The sequence below is a fragment of the Pongo abelii genome, chromosome 8, assembly GCF_028885655.2.
Source record: "Pongo abelii isolate AG06213 chromosome 8, NHGRI_mPonAbe1-v2.0_pri, whole genome shotgun sequence".
In the NCBI taxonomy this organism is placed as follows: domain Eukaryota; kingdom Metazoa; phylum Chordata; class Mammalia; order Primates; family Hominidae; genus Pongo; species Pongo abelii.
The window spans coordinates 67132305-67158454 of record NC_071993.2 but is presented as its reverse complement, the minus strand read 5'-3'; the positions used below and the strand labels follow the sequence as shown (position 1 = coordinate 67158454).

The 26150-nt window shown below is 39.7% G+C and overlaps 1 protein-coding gene across 10 annotated transcripts in view; it reads right to left on the bottom strand.

The window, feature by feature from the left end:
* KCNMA1 (potassium calcium-activated channel subfamily M alpha 1) overlaps positions 1-26150 on the bottom strand; it is an 838033-nt gene continuing 811883 nt past the window's right edge. For 3 of the 10 annotated variants that reach the window (XM_054522407.2, XM_024253359.3, XM_024253361.3), the window contains 4 exons: positions 18619-18813; positions 16560-16678; positions 14399-14623; positions 1-4997 (listed from right to left, as the gene is read on the bottom strand). In XM_054522407.2, the coding sequence (XP_054378382.1) occupies positions 4973-4997; positions 14399-14623; positions 16560-16678; positions 18619-18813 (564 nt within the window). In that variant the 3' untranslated portion in view covers positions 1-4972. Of the gene's footprint in view, positions 4998-11993; positions 14624-16559; positions 16679-18618; positions 18814-26150 lie in introns of those variants that run through there. The other 7 variants (XM_054522408.2, XM_024253360.3, XM_024253362.3 and 4 more) reach the window with 3 other exon arrangements.

The window sequence follows — 26150 nt, the reverse complement described above, 5'->3', positions numbered from 1 at the left end:
TTCCCAGATTCTTAATGTATACCCCAAGTTTGGCTTATCTTTAGATAAGGAGTCTCAGGTCCTTTTTGTGATTAAAAAAATATGCCAAAAGAGGAAGGTCTGCTACAGGTGGTCTAAGTAGATTCTTTCTCCAATCTATCCATGTGGGGTTGTGAGATCATGGAGCTTCCAACTGTCATAGGGCTAAAGGTGCCTCTGCCTTTGAGCATATAGGCTTCTTTTTATACATGTTTTAAGTAAGCTTACCATAAAAATTGAAAATTAGGCTCTGTGGTCTCTTAAGAAATAAAAATAAAAATGTTTTCCAAGTCTCCTTATTTTTATGGAAATCTTGAAATTATTAACAACTGATACTTTATTGGAAACAACCAATCAGAAGAGACTCCACTTAAACAACCAATATGACCAAACTAGTACAAACTGCCTAGGAATCATTTATAATTACTACTCTCTCATAAATAAATCCAAATAGCATCATCACCTCCTCAAATGACCTGGGATTTATATGCTAAATCATCTCTGCTGGATTAAAAAAAATGCCTTTTGGGAATAAGGAAAGGAGCAGAAAGGTAATTTACCAGAAGATTGTAAGTAAATTCTGTTTCTTTTGCTTTTTAAAGAGGGTGAGTCAAGTACTCATTAGTGAAGGTCCTTTCAAGGTTCATGGTGATTGGTGGCTTTACCACCATTCCAAAAGCAGCAAGTAAGAACAAAACAGAAAATGGACAGATTCTGCCCTGGAACTCAGTGTTCAAGCTGAATGGATCTATTTAGTCTCCTAGGAGTCAAGCTGGCTCACATCTCAGTCAATTGGTTGGATAGTCTTTGTTTTTCTCCCTTCCTACCTTTATTCCTCAATTTCGCCCTTCCTTCCTTCAATGAGATTCTCTTTCACAATAAAACACAATAGATTAAAATTACATTTGTGAATGTAAGTAGCTAAGAGATGGTTAGTTTATTAATGAAAGAAAATAACCAAATAAACAGAGGACAGGAAATGAAGTGAGAAGGAAGACTGGTTACTTCCTGAAGATTCACATGGGGAAACATAAATGCGGAAAATGGCAGGAATTTGGGGTCTCTTGAACCTCTAGTTACATACTAGGAATTGGAGACATGGCATAGAGATGAAGGGATTAACTGAAGCTGGGCCTTGAACCAAAAAAAAACAAGAAAAAAGGGAAGGCAGGGATGAAATTGAGAAGAAAACCCTAGAAACCGGCAGCAAAATTTGACCAACGTGATTCAGGTGTGTCAGAATTGAGAAATTTGCATCTTGAACCTAAAGAGAATCTAAAGTGAAAAGCACAGGAATGAACCTACCTATTCTATGTCCAGAGCAGAAAATGTTCACTACTCCTGAGTAAGGCTGCGAGTGTTGCCTGGGTGATGCAGCAAAAAGAACTTTATTCCAGTCCTGGACACAATAGTCTGCATGGGCTTAGCCAAGGAGAAGCAGCCACTCCCTTGTTCCCACTCCTAACTTAGATCATGTCCCCTGGGACCTGAAAGAGACCTTAGAGTCATCTAGATGAATCACTCTCATTTACAAATGAAGTCACTGAGACTCAGAGAGTTTTTAAAACATTTTTAAAGATCATAGCTAGTTGTTTGTAAATGTGGCTCTTGCACCCTTATATTAAATGGTAACTAGGGAATTTGTGCTTTTTCTGCTTTCAACATGAAAATGTCCCAAATTTCTTATGCTTTTTCACTTTTCCTTTATCTAACCCTAACAAACACTTCTAATTTCCTGTTTATTTAAAATCTTCAATCAATTTTTTTACAAAATACATCATAAGGTGCCAGAACCCTTGGGAGGAAAGAGTTTTGGAATGTTCTCCAATGTGCCTTAGTCACAATCACTTTTATTTAAGGTGTTTTATAACGGTTCAAGATGATATTCTAAAATATAAAATTGCTTAGACAAAAATAAAAGTTTTCTCAAGGAGAAAGGTTATGATGGTGATGATATTTTCTGCTTTGTAAACAGCCTGTTGGTGACCCACAGCACCCAAGAATCATTAGTTTGGGAGAATGGCTTTTCTGGAGCCCTAAACTGGGATGGGAAATCAGAACCTCAGAATGTGGACTGTACCAAAGACCCTCCTTGGTCTCAGGCGGATGTAGGCAGAAAGACAGACTGTCACAGTGGAGATGGATGGGACTCAGGGCCAAAGAGCTCAACAAGTAGGAACAAGCCAGGGAGAAGCTCTGGCATTTGCTTGAGCCCTCCAGTGATTTCACAAATGTTATTTCTGTTTCCATTTCGCTTCTACTTACCAGGCACCAGCTTTTGCTAAAGGGCCCAACAACCAGTCATTTTCCTACCTCCTTAACAAAATGCCTCATTTTGTTTTCTAGTCCAGAACAATTCATTATTACAATGGCAACACAGTATGAACTTATTGCTCTACTTAAAAGAAAATGAATTTCTACCAATTTGGTTTTTTTCTGGAGGGGGGGTGCTTATGAATCAAGGAGCCCTTTGCTATAGGAAACTATCCTAACTATTATGATTTTTTTTTAAAGTTTAGATTAAAATCTCTAGCCACAAATGCATCAGTGGATGTGTGATGGGGCTAGAGTCTGCATTTCTGCTTCCAGATTGCCTTGGTAGGGGTGACACAGGGAAGACAGGGTAGTGGGAATGGAGCTTTGTGTCCTGTGTCCCTCTAATGGAAGATCCTTTATGTGGCCACCACAGCCTGCCAGAGGAGACCAAATCACTCTAACAAATTTGGAGGTGGTTATTACGAGCAGGAGTGAAGAGCCCACTGTGGTTCACGAAGGAAAGAAGAGCGTGGATTGACGTGAATATACTAAGGTGACCCCAATGCAAAATCATTATGTAAAAGAAGGCCTAGCTTTCAGGAAAGTTGTCAAAATCCTAGCAAAACGTTCTCCCCACAAACACATTTGACTTCTGTTGGAAACCAAGAAATGTTTATAAGCCTGAATATAGACTGTTGACATCATTTTAGTCTGCTGAGTAGGCCAGTGATTAATTATAAGTAGTTTTTAAACAATCCAATTGGACATACATTGTATTCACAATACTTTTATAGAACTAATTCTACAAAATGTGACGACAGAGTAACCACAGTCCGACAAGTTACTGCAGGACAATGCCTACGAGGTGGAAGCACGACTATATTGGCTCTGCAGGGAGTGGACAGAGGTGGAAGCTCATTTTGCCTATGCTGGTAATTGGAGTACTTAGTGGACATATGTCTTCATGATGATCTCATTGCTTTGCTCTGATCTGATTTGCACTACCATAACTAGGTACCACAGGTCATGGCCCAAAGAGTTAATGGACTAGATATCATGGAACTTCGGGGAGATACTTTGGTTAGCTTGGTTCCATTAAGTGTCCACAGTTTACATTTTTTAAGAAAATAGAAATCACTATTACATCCATGCTTCTCCAGAGACCTTGATGATCATATCAAAGATTGATAATTTTAAAGTTGAAAGACTTGCTAAGTTGATTGGAACAAAACAGTTGCCAGGGGACTGTACACTGAGCATGCAAGCGACAGCAGAGCTCTGAGACATGGTAATTGCATCTGATGGCTAGAAAAATCTTTTGACCGCAGTTTAAAGTGGCTGATTTATTTGATTTCACTACTGGTAATTTTCAAAGGCCTTTTCTAACAGTCCATATGAAGTGCATTCATTGCTTTCCCTTTGTTATTATTATTTTTTAAATTGTTGTAACAAGTTCATGTGTTTGGCCCCAGCAACTAAATAAAGGAGAGCATGCAAATTAAAATCTGTCTCCATGATTGTAGAAATTTCTTGGTTTTTAAACAAAAACTCAGTGAGAAGAATGACTGCCCTCTCACATCCTATGGTAAAGTAAAACTACTGATCAGTTTTACAAACTTCCAGGCTAAAAGCTCTGAGACTTGGGGAGTGGGGAGAAAGTCCACCAGACCCTCCCAAAGTTGACATTACTCGCTCAGGTGGTTTGGAAATATAAAATGAGAAGCATAACAGCACGTAGGAGTCTCCACCACTAGAACAGCAAACAGAGCAATGCCTTGTGTGCATCTGGTCCTCAGCTTCCACAACCCAGGCGTGCCCACAACCCTCCTGGTGTCCTTAGTTGGCCAGACAAACCTGATCTGCCAATTGTAGAAAAGCAGCAGAAGGTCTTCCCTTTAAAAATATGAACAAAGGGGTGAGAACTACAGAATGAAAACTAAAACTACAAAAATATGACTTTCAACTGTGAAAATAAAAGTTTCCATTTATTAAGAGCTGGTGTCAATGCAGATCAAAATACACACCCATCCAGGCGAGGAGCAGGTATTCACCTGTCCCCTTAGTCTTCTTTTTTGGATTTACTAAAATACATGTATACATCGTTGGCCATTTTAAAATTGTTTTAATAATTCATTTCCCTTAATTACAATTAATTGTGGTGGTGACCATCATTCTCCTCAAAGAAAAAGAGAGAAAGAAGAGAAAAACACATTAAGGAGTCTGACCACTTATTCATTTAGATTTTGCATTGTTTAGATATAGGGAAGATATTTGACAATGAAAAGAAAAAATATATTTTCTTTCTAATAAATAAAAATAATTTAAAATGCTAGAGGCTATACATGACTATTTTAGTATGTTCATTTATAAATGAAATCATTTTCTTTTCCAAAATACATGGAAGCAATATTCAAGGCAGACACAGAGAAAGATCTGTCTACTTTGTTTTCTGGCAATTCTTGCTTATCCTAACGTTTCCACCAGTGATTCAGCATGTAAGAAGAAAAGTCACATCACCATTTATGAAGTTTGTCAGGCTTTAAAAAAATAGTTCTGGTCTCCTGGGAGTCAACATTCATCTTCAACTTCTCTGATTGGTGGAATCAAGCTGCTTGTGGATTTATATTGGTTGATCTGGTTAGCCATGTGGGTGCTCATGGGCTTGATTTGAATGTTTCTGGGATAGGCATTATCCGGTTCATCTGTAAACCATTTCTTTTCTGCTAAAGGGCAAAATGGATAGAGAACAAGAAGGAGAAATGAGAAGTTTAATTAGTCCTAGGGTAAAGCCTTTGGAAAGTTCATTGAAAAACGCAAAAAGGTAATCAATAGAAGCTGACAGTGAGTAATTGCTAAGAGAGACAGTGCAGTGTAGGGAGGACCCCAGAACCTGAAATATACCTCTGCTTCCTGTAGCAAGTGATGAACAAAATGTGCCACTGGGACTCAGAGGCACCATGGGCGGACCTCAGAGGCTAAGGAGGAATTGGAGAATGGACTCTGGCAATGTTCCTTGGAGTTAATTTCATGGCCAGAAAAGGTTTGGTGGGGAGGGGATGTTGCATATATCAGCCATTGGGTACAGACATTGTGCCTCAGGAGAGATGTGTGCATCCTTTGATTTCAGTGGAACGGAAGGGCACCATCACCCTTGCTGCAGAGCGAGTGATCTAGAATCTTATACAGAATCACCACCTCCCAGCCTTTTCTTGGCTTTGCTTATAATACACACACTTAAAGCCATGTCTCAACTATACCACTCTCCTGTTTCATTTGTAGCTACTTTGGGGGGTCTAAACTAAACCCATAGATTTTGCTGGCCAAAAATCTATGAAAATCAGAATAGCGACCAGTGTTTTAAAGAGGATTTTGAGGTGGTTTTTATTTCAAGAAAGAAAACTCTGTGTTGGTATAAAGTTATGAATAGAGTTCCAAGTGGCAATATCTTAACTGACTATAATAACCCAAGCTGTCGACAAGGGAGCTCAATGAAGTCTTGGCATTTCATTTCCACCCTAAATACAGACATGGCTGAGAGAGAATGCTGAGTCAGGGCGTTCGGGGGCTGGGGTGAAAATGAAAATGGTCTAGCATCCTCTTAGCAGTGCAAAGCTATTTTACAAGACTCAACCCTCGTCCCCGCCTCTTTCTAGGATTGAAATTTTCTGGGAAATTGGCCATGTGTATAGATAGGAAAGGACTGGGCAAATAGGACATTCTAACTTGGGAATCATACGCCTCACTTTAGTGGCTTAGGGAAAGAAAAGAAAAGAAAAAGAAAAAGGGTAAAAGCTATCAAGCACGTCCACTGCTATAGAGACAATGGCCTCTGTAGCTGCTTTTTCTGCTTACCAGAACAATTTGTAACTGCCGTGTCAGTGGTCCTGAATGGACACATTAGTGAAAACTGCTTACCTGGTCTGATAGGGGGCGTTGGGGGTGGGGGTATGTGCATGTTTGGCTAATGATTTATAAATTAAGTGTCTATGATCAGTTCATGACCACTCTGCTTGTTTCCCCTCAGTTCCTACTTCTGCTATATCAAGTGCCCTGAGCTGTCAATGTCAAGGAGGGCTGTCACTGGAGCTGGGATATGCCTGAGTCAAAGCCTCGCCCCACTTTTATGCGGCAGCTCAGTTTACCCCACAGGAAACTTGCTGCCTCTTGCCTCGTTCTCCCCACACCCTCTCCTGCTCTGGCTCACTCACCTATTACAATTAAGTTCACTTTGATTTGAACAGATTGGACGATAGGAATTCATAATGCTACATCCTCACAGTGAAGCTAACTGATTAAGTGCTTTAAATTATTCTCCCTGACAGAATGATAAAGTTACAATCTGTTCTGAGATGATCTACAGCTTGCCAGACTCCTACAGCTTCTTTCTACATTCATTTATCTTTTTGTCAAGCAGAGTTTTTTTTTTTTCCCTAAGCTTCAATTCCATAGATCTTTTAAAGTCATCAGCACATCTGAATTATTAATGAGGCTTTAGAGGCAAGGTTCCTGATGGGCTGGTTAAAAAAGGTTGTATAGAAATCCAGGACTGTGTACACATCAAAATAATTTCAGCTCCATTTAAAAAACCATTTAGTTCAAGTGTGACATAGATGAACCATTATGCATTTGTGGAAACCGATTTTTTGTGATCTACGATTAAACTAACCTTTCAGAGAGGAGTAAAGTGTGATGGTTATCATGTTTTAAAAGCTTTGCCGGGCCGCTGAAACAATTTCAAACTATGACTTTTTTCAGGGGTTTATGTGTAAAGATGATTTTCAGAGAGGTTGAGCCTGGTGTTTGTGCTCAGGTTGCCTGAGCTGCCCTCGGTTTTGGCCATGCTGTTATGCAGACTGATTTTGCAAAGGGATTGAGTGCTAAGTTGGACGTGCCAGGTTGGAAGAGTGAACTCAGCTGATGGAAATGAGTAGGTCTTTTGGGTGAAAGACCTAAGACAGCTGCAATTTGCTGAAATTTTTACAACTGCTGCAGAGAAGAATTGTTCAGAATTTAGTCTTTACAGTTCAATTCAAAGTTGGCATTTTGACCTTTCACGGCAGAGAGAATATCAATTTCCTTCTGCTGTCTGTAAGAAAGAGAGCATTATTTCCTCATTTAAGCTTCTCTTTCCTTTTACATTTCTTGCCATTAAAAAAAATCTAAGCAGAGTAGCCCATGTTTTGGCCATGCTGCCTCAACACAAGGAATGAGTTGTGTTAACACACATTGTGGTGAGGAGTTGAGGTCTTCCTTATGCCTGAGAAACAGCTGTTTAATTTGGGTGCCTCCTGAGATATAAATGTGTGTGTTTTTGGAGACTTGGTTATGTAGGATGTTCAGGAAATGGAACTATATGAATGCTCTGGGCGTTTTACTAAAATGTCTGGTGGCAAAGGTATTTTACGAACAGATTCTCCCAACATGCTTCCGAGGAACACACATTTCAATGATCGCCAGCCATTCAGCATCCATGGAGAGTGCTTCAAGTAGGACAATGACAATTTGATGTATTGAATCTTGCCTTCTGAAGAAGAAACAATGCCAATGGGTGGCTACAAAATTGACCACAAGGAAGAGGACTCAGGGAAGCAGCTCTAATGAATGCTGCCGTGGTCAAGGATAAATCCAAATCCCTGACTTTATCTCCACTCCCTGTTTCATCTCACACACCAGAAAGATTTCCAGGGGCTTTATTTTCATCTCTAAGATGAGAAGGGCAATTGATCGGGGTGGGAGGGCTTCCTCACTGCCAGAGAAAAATAGCCTCATTTCTTAATAAGCTTCTTAAGGATGAGATGGCTGTTGTCAGTGCTCTGAGTACAATGTGTGACATGCCAGGAGTTCGTGGAGTTAGGAAAGAAGAGTCATTTCAGTCTGTGGCTGGGAGGGGGCTAGTGGGACAAGATAAAACTCTGGAAAACAACTGCAGAGAGATGCTGGTAGAGCAATTGCCACTGCCATTGGGAGATGTCAACTATCAAGACCAGCCATGCTATCAGCTGTCCACCATGAAGAAGCAAGGAGATGCGGGCTAAGGAGACAGCACAGGGCAGGAGGTGAAAGTTAAGCAGATCTGGCTCACATACTAGTTGTGTGGCTCTGAACAAGTTATTAGAAAATTTATCTTAGCTTCATTCCTTTTCTGTAAAATAGGGCTGATGATACAAATTTCCTAATAGTGTTGTTTAGATAAATGAAGCTAGTACCCTTGAAGCACTTACACAGGTCCAGATACATGGTAAGTAAATGTGAGTTGTTAAGGTTATGAGTATTATGAATAATATCAGCAGGCATTATATCACAGTGGCTAACTTCACAGACTCTAGTGTCTCTCAGATTCTGTGTCTTTCAAATGGAGACACAGCATCTCCATCTGAAGTTGTTGTGAGGATTGAGTTTGTATAGGTAACTAAAGAGTGCTCATGAGAATGCCTGGCCCAAGGCGATTGCTGAAGCGTTAGCTTTTAGAGTAAGTTTAGTACTAGCCTGAGTACTATCAGTACTAAAGGATGATGTAAGCATGGGTCGTACCTCTTGAATGTGATGACAAATGATGCCCTTCAGCAAAGATTCTGGGGGTAGAGAACAGGGGTGTGCATACAGGGGTGTATCCTGAAGAACATGGATTGTGGCAGCAGAGGTGACAGAGGGGGATTTGGTTGGTCATCTTCATTTGGAAGGTAAAGGAGAGGAAGAGGTAACCTGGTGTTATTTCTGGGGAGCTTAGGGTTTCTCCCCTCCCAGGGTGCCTCTGTGCCTCTGAAATATTGGCTTTGACTCACCAGGCATCCTATCCCATCTAAGAGCCATCTGTTTCTTGCATTTCTAGTTTCATCACTGAGATCACAGGGTTTAAAATAAGGGTCAAAACCTCCTCCAGCCACAGGGCTGCAGGTCACCCTGGAGGAATGGGCTCTTGCAGGGAAGGGCCCCAGAGCTGGGCTAACTGAGCTGCCACCAGCAGAGGAAGAAACAGGCTGCACTGTGAGAATTGAGCTTCTCTGTTGGCTCTGTGGGTTGTCAGTGCCATGGGATTTAGCCTTTTCACAGTACTCCCTAGAGAAGATCACAGAAAAGGGGAGACAATGATACAGCAAAAGCATTTGGAATAATTGGCCCTCTTCTCACTACACCACAAGCTGAGATTGAGAGAGAAAAGGCTCAAAAAGAAAAGATTCTGTTTGGAGAGAGACAACCGTGGAGAACAGTAAGGGCTAACAAGGAGCTTCGACCTTCAAGGATAATGCTGTGTGGTTTCCTGTCCTGCATTTGTGATAGGCAGCCTGGCACACTTCCTCTGCCCAGCAAACCCTGATGCCCCCACTGTCCCCACCCACACATACTACCTCCTCTCCTCTCTGTGAGCAAAGTATGCTTATTTCATAGAGATACAAATTATTTGTACCGGAACAAAAGCAATTACCGTTTATGAAAAACCTTCTCACTTTGCAATTGGCTACCATGACGCTATCTCTTTTAACTGAAAGTCTGATGCTGCCATTCTTTGAGCAAACTGCTCTCCCAGCCCTCCTCTGTGGCCCTTGGTCCAGCCAACACCGTGAGGACAGATTCTTCACTAATCCCTTTCAGGTGGCAGGGGATAATCCCTCTCACATCCAATGGTTGCAATGGGCATGCAATCTTGCATGGGAGACAGTCAGCCAGTGTAGTGACCGGTGCCCACAGCTACTTCTTTATCATATTGTGACAAAGCAGGGATGGGCTGAAAGAAGCTGATTAAGAAATTGATTTTTACCCTGTCTTGACTTCCACAGGCCCTGGAGTTTCTGTACTCTCCTCTTTCTCTTTCAAGGAGCCTGTTGCTATAGGAACCTGGCAGGTTGATTTAATTGTCTCTATCGGGATGCAGACACCTTTAGGCTTTTCCCATGCTGCAGAAGAGCCAGGCAAAAGCTTTTTCTGGTCACCTGGGATCTTGACGATGCTGCCAAGAGGCATAGTCAAGTCTCTCTACTCATTGAGCTTACAGGGCTATTCCCCTTTCTCAGAAGCTGTGTGACCAGCTTGAGAAAGTGCCACCAGCACAGCAGCATCATGAGGCATGTAGAGGCACTCATATTTTTAAAAAAATTAAACCAAGAGGACAAGGGTAATATAGAAAATGGTTAAAGGTATAAAAATGTGTAAGTCAATTTATATCAAATATTTATTGAACACCGATGGTAAGGTTCTGGGTCATAATCTTTAATATTCAGAACAGAATTTGAAACCTCTCCCAATTGTGGCAGAAGTTTAACTGTATGTATAAGGGTCCAGCTTTCTCCATCCATTTGAACTGGCTTTGGGAAGAACCTGGGTAGCAGACTTTAGGGACACTGATGATGCCATGATCACACGAGTGTTGAGACTGAGAAGGCTTCACCGTGCCTTCTGGTTTACCAGCCTACTTATTGTTCACCCCTTTCAAAGCCCAAAGCAAGTTGGACTAAATGGCTTACAAATTTCTTCTCTTCTAGAATGGTGCAGATAATACAGTTCCTAACTTTTTAAATGTATATACTGTATTTTCAAAGAACTCTTTCACTTTCTACCCTTACTTCCATTTTTTTTTTTTTTTTTTTTTTGCGGGAGGCAGTGAACAGGAAGAGATATAATAATAGGAAACTTGTATGCCTACTTCCTAAGTAAGCAGATGCGCTACTGAAAGAGGAAGGGGAAGTTTGGAGTCAAACAGAAAACAATGGAGGGGACTCTTCACTCTATTAAGGAAAGTATAATATAGTAATTTTGGCAAATAAAATTGAAGTAGTAATGATCCTTCTCCACCATCAAATTTATCGTTAGTCAAATATGGTGGATTCTCAATTATCTACCACTGGGGCATGACTGTGTGCCCAAAGTCCAGAAAAACCTCAAAATTCCATCTCTTATCATAGTCTGTTCCCATTCCATTCCCATCACAATATCATCTCATTGGAGTTGCTAACAGACTGTATATAAAACGCACTTTGGATTTACTTCTCTCTATCTGCCCGATCTCTGGTTGGGATTTAACAAATGTCTGAAAGGCAGCTGGCAGGAAAGATTTGGGTAATACAGTGACTGAACCATCAGCTCCCAGACAACTGGGTGTGGGCTATTGAGTTGATATACACAGCAGAACACTTTTAATTTGAGTCATACTGATCAAGCATAAAGAAGACCAATGTTTTTGCCATTAATACCCTCCTGGTTTAAAGGAGGACGAAATATTGACAGAGAAGCAGGTTTGCCAAATGGAATAGCTGTAAATGTTTTCCAGAAAAGTTTATCAACCGGCATCATCACTTGATTGAGTAGGTCTTGCCAAGATGAACACAGAGATGTGAACAGACCGATGGGGGGACTGGGATTGGGGGGTGGCAATGGGGGAAGTGAAGGAAGCTGGGTTTCTTGATGGGAAAATGCTTTCGGACTTGGAGCAAGGTACCAGGGTGGGCAGGGAGGCCACGTGCAGATTAAAAGGCAAGCCAGATGGAGAGAAGTTCCCCCCAAATTACCCAACCCCACACCCAAGAACACCAAAACAAACTCTAAGGAATCTAGCGATAGCAGCAGCACAGCCTCATCGCGCTGAGCAATTTAGAAAGTGGAAGAAGGAAGGAAGAGAAGAAGGAAGGGAAAAGGAGAGGGAAAGGGGAGTGGGGGAAAAGCAAAACAAAATAAATAAAACCACAAACAGAACAATATAAATAAAAATAAACAAACCAATAACAGAATAAAATTTGTAACTCCTTTTTTTTTAATTTCACAAAAGTTTTCACAAGGACAACGTTATAGAAGAAAACCCCCAGCAGTGGCTAGGTCATGCAGAACCATTAATTGTCATACCTTGGCCCATTCTATTCATCCTTGTTGCACTTTAGAGAGAGAAGTAAGCTATGTGAGTTTTACAATGCTTTTAAACTGTCATATTTCCTGTTGAGCACTTTAACTGGCACATTCTTATAGTTATAAATGTTCTGAGTGCATAACTTTATAACCTCCTTTGCAAAGAATGCATGAAGAGCTCTTCATGATCCAATACTAGGGGATACATATATATAGTTATATATATATAGTTATATATATAATTATGTAGTTATATATATATAATTATATATAGTTTTATATAAAGAGATAGTTATACATAATATAAATCAATATATAGAGAGACAAAAATAATTTGAAAAAATTCTTCCACTCATAGGGCTTGATAATTTACGTGTATATAATTATTCCCCACCACAATACTGGTTTGAATACTAAGCTGCCCCTGTCTTTGGTGTGGGGGAGGGTGGAGGTTCTGACTGAGCCTCACCATTTGTCAGTAAAAGTGCTTGTCAATTCACACAGCAAGCAAATCTCCAAAACTATCATGCTTGAGGGGACAGGGGATCCAAAATCTAAATCCAAAACATTCACCATAAAAACACCTTTTTAGAGATGGTATAGCTGTGACATGTTTTCCTCCTCCCTTTTACCCCTATTCTATTCGATGGAATTCTTTGAAGTAAACTTTTCAAATATGTATATACCAGCCTAGTCCATCCATAAGAGAAATTGGTTATGGTGAATTGGCCAATTTTTAAGAACTACTGCACTGCCTAAAGCATGATTTGCATGCACAAAGCATCTGACAACTATATGTTGAAAAAAGGGTATTTTTCTACCTCTCCTCTCATGCTTACTAAGTGTTAAAAAAGAAAGAAAACAAAAGAAAAAAATAACTATACCAAAACGTGTTTGGCTCACTGTTGCACTCTTCTTATCCCACGTCTCATAATGACAAGGAGCAGCTCTCTATTGCCGTCATTACCCTGCCTAAATTGGCTACATTAAAGAAAATGATGATGAGGAATTCTTTCCCACCAGCTTTCTGCATTGGGACAGCCAGCACCGTGCAGCTGTGCCAACAGTCGAAGGTGGTGGCTGGCTTTTGTCTTTGTTGAGTCAACTGTGGCTGATCCTCCTACATTCTAATTTATTTAGCATGTCGGCTCCTAGAAAAACATGATCTGCAGCTGGGTTTGTCTTCCTCTCACTCTACCATTGCCCCAGCCCTTCCTCCTACCTGGCATTGGGGCCCTAACTAATCAAACAAAGGGGAGTAAAAAGATCCCCTGAGAATGCATGGAAAAATACTTGCTCTTTCCTGAGCATTATTTATTCTGTACATAAGGTAAGTAATTCACCTTTTAAAAGATGTAAAAGTCCCAGGAAGGCAGTTTTTAATGACTTACATCTGATATTTATGATACATATGGCTTTTCATCCCAAATGTCAAAAGTGAAAGAAAAAAATAGCTATTCATATGGCAACATAAGGAGACAGAATAACAATTTAATATGCAATCAAACCTCTTTTCACTTAAACTAAATGACTAGAATTTGATACATCCATGATTGGAATACTATTCTCTCCTCCATATTAAGGTGAGAAATGTTCATAAGAACTCCCAGAGGGAACTGGCTCTGGGACAAAAGGCCTTGGTGAGTAACTAAAAAAATCTCTGATGTTCTCTTGCAACAAGCAGGTCCTTCATAATCATCTACACAAATTGTGAAAGCTTTTCAAATGCTTCGCAATCCTCAGCCCAGAGACTGGAAACAATCAATATGTTTTCATTGCTGTTTGGTTGCTTGTTCCAAATAAACATGTGCTAACTTATTGTGTGTATAAAAAAAGAAAGAAAGGAAAACAACAACAACAAAATCAAAACCCAAAGCACCCTGATAATCCTGATAAATCAGAATCAACTTTTCTTTTACATTAAATAAACTTGCTCTGCCTAACTGACATTGATCACAAGTGCTCCCTTCTAATCTGTGACTCGTTCCTGCAGTGAGCTATTTATGTCTGGAGCATGCCTTTGGGTTATTTTTCCCCCAGAATCATAAATAACTTTTGGTCCGTCTGCTTATTTGCTGTTGTGCTCAAGGGTTTTATGGTGGTGAAATAAAAATGACAACCACATGCACACTATCATACATATGCAAATATGTGTAAAAAAAAGGGGGGGGACTACAGGGGAAAACAGGGAAAGTTACTTTGTTGGAAACACCAACTGGGGAAATGAGTGGCAGATACAGTTTCACACAGTGGCGGTGGATACACATATCAAAGCCGCTCTTCCTGCACGTACTTCTGTTTGTCCCGGGACTCCCTGGACTTGGGCCGGTTCTGTCGGTTTGCTGTGGATGGGATGGAGTGAACAGAGGAGCTCTTCTTGCTGGAGGACTGCGACGAGTGGGAGGAATGGGACAGGCTGGCCCGGGACTGGCCGGCGTTGTGGTCAAACTGCATTAAGCAGAAGATCAGGTCCGTCGGCACGAGCTCAAACTCGTAGGGGGGATTGGTGATGACATACCTGGATAGAGAAAGCAGAGATGTCACCTCCTGAGAGTAACTGAGTAGAGAATTCAACCCTCCCTGAACCAGAAGCAATGGCCTGGTTACTCAGGACTTTCAGAGGATCTGGAAGATGCAATTCTAGCTGGTCTGAGGCCTTAAACATTCTTTTCCTTGTTAAATGGAAACTTCCTCTGTTTAACTCAATAAAGGAGGCCAGCCAGGAGCCCAGGCAGAGATGTGGAATTAGAGCCAGTAATGGAAGAACCAAACTTCGCTTCTCGTGGTCTACATGTACCTTTCTATACAAGGTCAAAGTCACTTCCAAGTAGCCCAACCGCAAGAGGTTTCATGAAGTGTGATGCAACTTTCATTTCATAATTTTCGGACAATCCCAGATATACATCACAAGATCTTTGTTTACCATGACAGAGTGTCTCCTTAGACTATTCTCGCTCTTTACCTTTTAAAATCTACTTTGGTGGGAGAATTTGGAATTTGGAATTCACCACGTGGAAGAATCTAAGAATCCTGCCTACTTATCAGCACTACTTTGTTGCTCTTCACAATTAGTTGGAGCTTCTTTGGTCAACAGCAGATGTGACTAAGAAAATCACGCTGTTTCATTTAGAGCAGTGGATCACCAAGTGTGGTCCTCAGGCCACACAGCTCGGCATTACCTAGGAACTAGGAAATGCAAGTTCGTAAGCAACCCCACCCAGACCTACTGAATTGGAAGTGCTGAGGATAGGGTCCAGCAATCTGTGGTTGAACAAGCTCTGCAGGAGAGTCTCATGATGGTTAAAGTTTGAGAACCCACTGGTCTATAGCAATTGTTCTCAATTCTGGCTATACACTATAATCCCTGGTTATTATATATAAAATTTTTACATATTTTAAAATATATATATGATGTTTTCTTCCTTCCAGACCAGTTAAATTAGAGTAATAAGAATATTTTTTAAAAGCTCCCCAGCTGATTCTACTATGCAAGCAGGGATGAGAAACGCTTGTCTCTGCAGCACTGTTGCCTAGGGTATATTATGCAAACTCACTGATTTTGGTAATTCTAGGATGTACTTTTAATTTTTGCCTGCTATGCATTTATTTTAATGCATATAAGAAAAATATAATTAGCACATCTAAACTGCTATTTTTCTGCTTAAGGTGATAATATACAATTGTCTCAAAAATAAATATATAAAAGTTAAAAAGTGAGTCAATTTAAAATATATGAAGTAAAAATATGGGATTCCAAGATATGGCAGAAGAACCACTTATCTTAGGGCCAGGTGCGGTGGCCCACACCTGTAAGCCCAGCACTTTGGGAGGCCAAGGTGGGTGGATCACTTGAGGTCAGGAGTTCGAGACCAGCCTGGCCAACAAGCCTTGTCTCTACTAAAAACACAAAAATTAGCTGGGTGTGGTGGTGTGTGCCTATAATCCCAGCTACTCAGGAGGCTAAGGCAAGAGAATCGCTGGAACCCAGGAGGCAGAGGTTGCAGTGAGCTAAGATTGTGCCACTGCACTCCAGCCTGGGCAACAGAGCAACACTCCATCTCAAAAAACAAACAAACAAACAAAAAAAAAAACAAAAAAACTTATCTTAAACACCAGCAATGTGAAATATCTCTATATTAGGTACCAACAGATGTTATCCTAGTAGCTGGAGTTTGGGAGAGATGTTTGTATATTCAGACTTTTGTAATTGGGTGATGGAATTATTCTATTAATACAAAACTTGAATTCTTACCAAAATGTCTTTACATCTACTATTAGTAATTATAGAAAAATGCTTCCCATCACCTCCAAACTCAGTGTTGGATTTAATATGCGCAGAGTAATTTGCATGTTGAGGAGATGTATACAGACCTTTGCCTTTACAGTAGGGGACAGGAGAGGATATTAATGTTTCTGTGATTAGGTGGGAGGGCAGAGTTGAAACCAATACTCACCTCTTTGTGCACTGACTTGGGGTGCTGAGGTGAGCATCTCTCAGCCGGTAAATTCCAAAACAAAGCATATTGTATGTTTTCAGAGCTTTGCAGAACAGATCACCATAACAACCACCATCCTGGGAGACAGCGAAAGAACAGAGAGAAACATCCTTTTTATTTGCCTGAAAATCAAGGGCCAGCAGGGAAACGGGTCTTTTCATCAAAGCTTGTTTTGGTATCTCCCAAGTTGGAGGGTCCATGTGTCAAGGGACGGCAGTGGAAGAAGTCAACACGTTTAACAGACTACACCCAATATTTGTGATTTTTAGGGATCAGGTAACAATGGGGTTTTCCTCTGGTATCTCTCCAGTTTTCCACCTGTCACAGTGGGGTTTGAAAGCTCTAAGGAGATTATGCTTCTCTCTCACTTTAAGTCAAAGTGTAAAGCTTGACGGTCTCAGATGTATGCTCAGCTGAGGAGATGAACCCTTCTCTGCAAAATGGTGATTATATTCAGTCCCAGCTCAGCTGTAACCGCTGTGATAGGATCGTGTTGTCAAAACTGCCTGAGTGATAATGAAAACCACCGCGAGGAGGAGGACCCCACCAGGTCCTATGGTGACAGACTCTTTCAGGAGGTAAGGACCCTGTGAAAAGTACAATTTACAGACCTCAGAGATGGCAAGGGTGGAAGAGAATGTGTTTCCCTAGGAGCCAGGGGTCTGCAGGCTGAATAACTGGGATTCGCAGTTCTGATCAGTTCACAGCCACCTTCCCAGGGTCTGGGGCCTGATGCAGAAAGTGAAAGCAAATGCATCCACTTGGAAACGCTGGCTTCAGCGGCCAGGTGGCTTCAGGTAGATGTTACCTGTATTATATGAAGGGCACTAGGCACTGCGGGATGGCTTCACTGGGTATAAAATGACTGTCTTTGTCCTTCCAATCATTGGAATTCTCATATAGGTCTAATAATAAAGAACACTGATGGGACCAAATCTTACCATTATCTAAAGTCTTTATCCCAATCAAGTGCATCAATAAGTAAATGATAGGTATAAAGAGCCACTAGCTATGAAAACTCCCTTTCAAAAAAGCCTAGTCTAACATAGGTCCCAGTCCATGATCAAACTAAAATATGGGGAAAGTATGCAGCACTGTTTCAGAAAAAACAGAGACAGACCCTTTCCTTGGCTCCTTTTCCACTATTTAGTCTTTCTGGGCAATACTATTGTTTATGTAACAGGTTTATCAGTTTCTGTGACTTATGGCTGCATCTCTTAAATGCATCTGTGGGGTTGGGCTGGGAATAAGGGCAAAGACAGAACACTTCTGTCACAGTGCCTACACTAGGCAGATACATGGAATCAGAAGGGAGATGCTGGCCACTTCCGTCACAGGGAGGATATGAGGGAACGTGACTGGGTCCACTCTCAGAAATTACAAGGTCTAGGTTTTGATTTACAGGCATTAAAGGATCCACATAAGATTCTGTTTGTTTGGCCAGTGGTTCTGGATACACCTGACTACTGACTACTATGGTGCTTTGAAAACCACCAGTGCCTGGCTCATATTCACATATAAAAACTAAGAAACCTGCCACCTCCATGTGCTATTAATGTATAGTTGGGTTGAGTATCCCTAAGCTATGCTAAGAGCCTGTGGAAATATTTCCCAACCTTGGCTGCATGCTGGCATCACCTGCTGCTTCTCACCTTGTGCAGAGGATACATGAAGAGAACACCAAAGAGGGAGAAAGCCCACTGGCTCTGAAGCCAGGATGCCTTGGTGCAAATTCCCAATAGGTCCAATGCTCATTCTCTCTGGGCCTCAGTTGACTTAGAAGGTGTGATACTAGAACTTACATCAAAGGGTTGCTATGAAGATTAAAATGAATGACTATGCATAGAGCAAAGTGCCTGATACAGAGTAAACTATAAATAAATATCACCTCTTACAGTTATCTACAATAGGAAGGAGAAAAGACAGATGCCTAGCTTGTCACATCTGGTACCATGTTCTTCAGGATCAAGCTTTTCCCAAACAGCAAGCTCAGGTGACCTCGGTGCTGCGGACTCACCCCTAAGTCCGCAAATGGCCCATCGAGCAGAGCTAACTGGGCCACGCGGCAGCGGTCCCTATTGGCCAGTGTCTGCGGGGTGCTGTAGCCACCTCTAAGGGCATTCTCCTCAGCAATCAGAGCCTCCAGCTCCGGCGTGGCTCCTCCGGTCACCAGGGTCCGTATCAGGGTGAGGATATTGTCATTGAAGTATGTCTGGGGAAGGAGAGAAAGTGGGGGAAAAGTCATTTAAGCAAACACCCTAAAGTCATGACAGCCGACATCCAAATTATAACTTTTCTTGGTATCTCCTGTTTAAAGTTCTGGCCTGTCTCTTCAAATAATTTTATGTGGGAAGTGAAAAGACAGCAGCCTCCAATTATTCCATTATTTTCTCTCTTGCTTGGCTCTGCCACGACAGCCTGACTTAAAAAACCCAGTTCAGGGGATTTTTAGTAAAGGGCTCAAATCTGAATAATTAGTGTTTGCCATAATTGGTTTTAGTAGGGATACAAATATTGCCTCCCCTTCCTCAAGTCTACATGTCTACTATGAGACTCTGGACATATGTAATAAAATGCAGCCTGCCCCAGCTACTAACCCAAGCAGCATTGTCTCTGAGGCCCTGTCACCCATGTGCCAGGAAGCTTCCTCCCCACGACAATAGCAAAACCTTTCATTAATGCCACACACTCAACAATTTATCACATGCGTTGATAACTGTCTAACTCAGAAATCTCAATCAATTAAATATGCTGGATAAATTTATGACAAGGTGAATGTCCTGGTAAGTGTACTTTGGCTTTTGTTTTCTAAAATAACCTCAGTAGTCTGAGGCAAATATCACTTATTAAAGAAGTTTCCCTCTAAGTGTACATTTGTGTCACATCTGAAACATAACAGATCTGTCAGGAACAAAACAATGGGAGTTTAAAAAAAATTAATAGGATGTCAAATAAAGGAGCTTTAAAAGGTATTTGTCACCAGCCTAATTTGAGAAATTCTCAGGTAAGGGTGTGCATTCCATTTTCCTATGTAAGTAGAAATCAAGCAGGCTAAAAAACTCAAATCAAAGTTTGCCCGTGGCTTTTGAGGATGTACTTTGGAAAGAGGTGAGGAAAGATGCAATTGAACCTCAGCAGCTTCTTAGAGAGTTTACCTGGCAAGGCATAGTAGGGAACAAACCAAGTAAGGGTGAGCTCAAGTTCCCATCCCAGGTTTGCTAACTAGTTCTATGTCTTGGAGGTTGCCTAGTCATTCTGGGCTTTGATTTTTCTCATCTGTAAAATAACAGTGGTCATTAAAACCAAATTTATATTCACATAATTCCATGAGGACTTCTGAATTAAGATGATAGTTACTAGTGGGGCTGGATTCACAATCCTCATTGAAATACTTACAAAAACACCCATTGTGATACAAAATTCCAACTGCAAAAGAAACTAGGAATGTTATCCATAGCCCACCAGACCCTAAAGGAAATTTATGCTCAGAGTTAAGATACGCCCTTAGGCACAGAAGCAGAAAAAGGATACTTAAAGTAGGATATGTTGCTGGAGAGGTTATGGGATCCAGGGATCCAGAGCTGGGCTGAGGGGTTTAATGCTGACTTCACCTCTCAGAAGCTGTGTGACCTTGGAAAGTTATTTAACATTTTTGTGCCTCCGTTTCATGATCTGTAAAATGTAATAATAGAGTGCTGTGGGGCTCTATGACCTACCCATGAAGCACTTAGAACCATGCTTGGTGCACAGGAAGCATTGATAAACACTTTGGCCTCATATCAGAGACATGAGGCCTTTGCCAAGGAGAGGAACAGTCAGCTCCATTCCCAACCTTCCTTTGAATTTTTAATCTTCTTTTTTTTCTTTGAGGGGTGGGGAACTCAGGGCTTTAAAAACCAAGCAAGGGATTTTAAACTCGATGTGGTAGAAAATGGGAGGTCAGCCAAGCATGGTGCACACCTGTAATCCCAGAACTTTGGGAGGCCAAGGTGGGAGGATCATTTGAGGTCAGGAGTTGGGACCAGGCTGACCAATGTGGTGAATCCTAGTCTCTACTAAAAATAAAAAAATTAGCTAGGCATGGTGGCAGGCACCTATAATCCCAGATCCTCGGGAGGCTGAGGCCGGAGAATTGCTTGAACTCGGGCAGCAGAGGTTGCAGTAAGCTGAGATCATGCCACTGCACCCCAGCCTGGGTGACAGAGTGAGATTCTGTCTCAGAAAAATAATGAATAAAATACTTAGAAATAAATATACTGAGGGAGGAACAAGACTGGTATACTGCAAACTACAAAATATTACTGAAAGAAATTAAAGAAGACCTAAATAAATGGACAGACATCCCATGTTCATGGATTGGAAGACTTGATTTATTAAGATGGAATACTACCCTAATTTCCAGATTTTATGTAATACCTATCAAAATCACAAAGTCCATTTTTTTGTAAAAATGGAAAAATTAACTATAAAATTGCAACAGACTCAAAATAGCCAAAGCAATCTTATAGTCTTATAAAAGAAAGACAAAGTTGGAAGTTTCATACTTCCCGGTTTCAAAACATACTACAAGACTATAGTAATCAAGATAGTAATGGCATAGGATAGACCTATAGACCAATGGAAAATAATTGAAAATCCAGAAATAAACTCATTTAGTTATGATCTATTAATTTTCAGTGAGGGTGCCAAGACCATTCAATGGAGAAATTAATATAGTCTTTTAAACAAATGGCATAGCAACAACTGGGTATCCACAGGCAGAAGAATAAAGTGGGACCTATACCTCACACTATATGCAAAAATTAACTCAAAAGGGGTCAAAGATCTAAATGTAAAAGCTAAAACTGCAAAATGCTTAGAAGAAAATATAGGAGTAAATCTTTATGACCTTTGATTTGGCAATAGTTTCTTGGACATGACACAAAAAAGCATAAACTACAAGAAGAACAGATGAAATTGGACTTCATAAAAATTTAAAAAATGTTTGTGCTTTGAAGGACACTATCCAAAAAGTGAAAAAAACAACCTACAAAATGAGAGAACATGTTTGCAAATCATATATCTGAAAAGGGTCTAATATTCAGTATTAAAAAGCCTTCTATAACTCAACCAAAAAAGATAACCCAATTTTTTAAATGGGCAGAAGACTTAAACATTTCTCCAAAAAGATATAAAAATGGTTAAGAAAATTATGCAAAGAGGCTCAACAGCTCTAGTCATCAGAGAAATGCAAATCAAAACCACAATGAGATATTTTACACCTACTAGAATAGCTGTAATAAAAAAGACAGATGATAATAACAAGAACTGGTAAGAATAAGGAGAAACCGGAACTCTCACACACTGCTGGTGGGAATGTAAAGTGGTGCAGTTAAGTGAGGAGACCACCCCTCACATTGTCTTATGCCTAATTTCTGCCTCCAAAGAAAGAAAAAGTAAACACTAAAAGGCAGAAATGAAATCCACAAGCAGACAGCCTGGTGCCACACTCTGGGCCTGGTAGTTAAAGATTGACCCCTGACCTAATCGGTTATGTTATCTATAGATTACAGACATTGTATAGAAAAGCACTGTGAAAATCCCTATCCTTTTTTGTTCCGATCTAATTACCAGTGCATGCAGCCCCTAGTTACATACCCCCTGCTTGCTCAATCGATCATGACCCTCTCACACGCACCCGCTTAGAGTTGTGAGTCCTTAAAAGGGACAGAAATTGCTCACTCGGGATGCTTGGCTCTTGAAACAGGAGTCTTGCCAATGCCCCCAGCCGAATAAACCTCTTCCTTCTTTAACTCGGTGTCTGAGGAGTTTTGTCTGCAGCTCGTCCTGCTACACAGTCACTTTGGAAAACAGCTAGGCAGTTCCTCATATGTTTGAACATTGTGTTGCTATATGACCCAGAAATTCCACTCTTACAGTATATATCCGAGATAAATAAAAATATATGTCCACATGAAAACATGTACACAGATGTTTATAGCAGCATTATTGGTAATATCCAAAAGGTGAAAATAACCCAAATTTCCATCAGCTAATGAATGCATGCACAAAATGTATTATATCCGTGCAATGAGTATTATTTGGCCATAAAAAAGAGTGATGCAATGATACATGCTACAACACGGATGAACCTTGAACACATTGTACTGAGAGTCTATCAGATGAACCACCTCTGATAATTCAACGTAGGTTATTTTCTATTTCCTTAAGTATCAGCCAGTCTGAGAAATAAAGGGAAAGAGTACAAAAGAGAGAAATTTTAAAGCTGGGTGTCTGGGGGAGACATCACATGTCGGCAGATTCCGTGATGCCCCCTGAGACGCAAAACCAGCAAGTTTTTATTAGCAATTTTCAAAGGGGAGGGAGTGCACGAATTGGGTGTGGGTCACAGAGATCACATGCTTGAAGGGCAACAAAAGATCACAAGGCAGAAGGTCAGGGCGAGATCACAAGGTCAGGGTGAAACTAGAATTACTAAGGAACTTCCATGTCCTGATGTGCAGGCATTGTCATTGATAAACATCTTAACAGGGTTCAAGAGCAGAGAACCCATCTGACTAGAATTCACCAGGCTGGAATTTCCTAATCCTAGCAAGCCTGGGGGCGCTGCAGGAGGCCAGGGTGTGTTTCATCCCTTATCTACAACTCCATAAGGCAGACACCCCCAGAGCGGCCATTTTAGAGGCCCCTCCTGGGAATGCATTCTTTTCCCAGGGCTGTTAATTATTAATATTCCTTACTGGGGAAAGAATTCAGCAATATTTCTCTTACCTGTTTTCGGTAATAAGAGAAACATGGCTCTGTTCCGCCCAGCCCACAGGCAGCCAGACTTTAAGGTTATCTCCCTTGTTCCCTGAAAATCGCTGTTATCCTGTTCTTAAGGTGCCCAGATTTCATATTGTTCAAACACACATGCTTTACAAACAGTTTGTGCAGTTAATGCAATCATCACAGGGTCCTGAGGCGACATACATCCTCAGCTTACGAAGATGACGGGATTAAGAGATTAAAGTAAAGACACACATAGGAAATTATTAAGAGTACTGATTGGGGATGTGATAAATGTCCATGAAATCTTCATAATTTATGTTCTTCTGCCATGGCTTCAGCCAGTCCCTCCATTTGGGGTCCCTGACTTCCCTCAACAAGAGTCCATTTATATAAAATATCCAGAAAAGGCACATCTACAGAAATAATGAGTAGATCAGTGGTGGCTTAGGGTTGGTGGGGTGATGGGTAGAGTTGTAGGGGAGGGGAGGATAACTAAAATACAAAGTTTCTTTTTGATGCCATGAAAATGTTCTAAAATTGACTGTGGTGATGGCTGTACATGTCTGTGAATATGCTAAAAAAAAAAACCACGGAATCGTACACTTTAAATGGATGAGTTGTATGGTATGTTGTGTCTCATTTTTTTAAAAGAAATAGTTAAAAGACAACTAAATTTGCACTGGCCAACTTTTTAATCTAAGAAGCCATGAGTATTAGAGCTGAAAATTACACACACACACACACACACACACACACACACACAATTAGTGATATGGAAGTAAAACCAGGAAGTTCTAAGCTAAATAGAGAAAGATATAGGGATTTTTGTTTGTTTGTTTAATAACAGTGCTGGTTGATATTGAGAAAAAGACAACAGAGGTCAAGTGATAAATAGTAAGTATTTACAAATCAAAGTTGTAAACAAAATGCAAGCATGTAAAACAAGCAGACAAACAAATAAAAATAACCTGTCCTGAGCTGGGAAATGAATCTAGGATGCAGATCAAAAGCATTTAGCAAGTTAATGTGTCCAACTCCTAGACCTGTACTCAGTGAATATTTGAATTCAAAATATTAAATGGAGAATAAAAATGACCTAAAACAATGCTGTAAGAAATGCAAGTATGAAATGAGGCTAGGCTGAAGCTTCTCTAGAAAATGTAAGAGGAATGTCAAAGGAATTTTGACAGGACACATTTGTTCCAAAAATTCTACATATAGCTAAATTGCCAATAATTTGTGAAGGCAGCTGAAATATTTTTTGACTCTTTGCATACATAAGCATTTATTGATTTAATTTTTTTAAATACTCAGAAACAAAAATTAGCTTCTTTAAAGATAATTTTAAACCCTTAGTAACTAAAATATGAGCAAATCTGGTTTACTGTTAAAATATATTTAAAACAGACTTGTAAAAGATTGTTGTATATATTATTACAAAATGGAATGCAAATGTCAAAACTAATTATTAAAAAAATGACAAAACTAGCTATTAATATAGTATTGCTAAAATTATGTTTTAAAGTCAGAAAAATGAGATGAGATAGAGATGATGATGGAAGTAAAGGCATGAAAATTGCCTGATCTTATACAAGGAGGAATCAAGAACTACTAAATTTTTCTAGACAATAATATTTAGAAAATACATCTATAGAATGGCTGGTAACAACTAACTAGAGTTAAAAATAGAATGGAAAGTTTACACTACAGAAAATAAGCATACAAAGTATAGTTCACATACCAAAAGATGGATCATAAAACATATAATTATGATAGAAGCATGTAAAAAACATAATGTAAGACTATAGCATCTTATGTTATATAACTAAACATAAATGAGCTAAATGATCCTATAAAATGGCAAAGATTTTCAGACTTGTTCAAATGCCAAAATCGAACTCTGATATCTTTAAAAGAGATAAAGGGAAGAAAAAAGTATACTTCAAAGAAAAATTTTAAACTATTATGTTAGATAAGTTAATTTTATATTCATAGTTGACACTCACAATAAAGCTATAACTTTTTTATGGACAAATATTATAACTGAAATATAGAAAGCAAAACTAACTAGAATTACACTAGAATAAATCTGGACTAAGGGTAATATGTGAAATATTCTCACTATCACTGTTTTTAGCTTTTACAGGCCAAATAGATCAAAAGATAAGAAAACTGAGGATATAATCAGGTTGATTTAGTGTATTTTTGCTAAACTTTGTAACAACAATTACAAAAAAAGATCAATGGCCAAACCCATCAAATCTCAATATATATAACAAAGTATAGGCTGTATAGCCTACATTTTAAAAATTAAATACAATATAATAGAGGTAAAAGTAAATATTCCAGAACATCAAAAAAATTTTGTTAAGTATCCTATAACTACTAGGTCAAGATGGAAATCAAACTTAGAATATGAAATATTTTAAAATTAAAGAATATTTGAGAATGACATATAAAAATATCATGTCTTGAGGCCAATGCTATAGAGACAAATTTGGAGCCTTTAATGCTATTATTAAATACAACAGAATTATAATAAGTAAAATTAAGTATTAAAAGAATTCTTTTTTTTAAAAAAAGCAGGATGAAAAGCATCACTTAATGAATTAGCAAGAGGATATTTAGTGAATTGTTAAATTCAAGAAATAATTCCTTGAAAAAATAAACTTATGACAATATAACTGAAAAAACACAAATAAAATTAGAAATAAGTAGAATAAAATGTCAGATACATAGGAGAATTAACACTATTATTCCAGATACTCTCTTTAATAC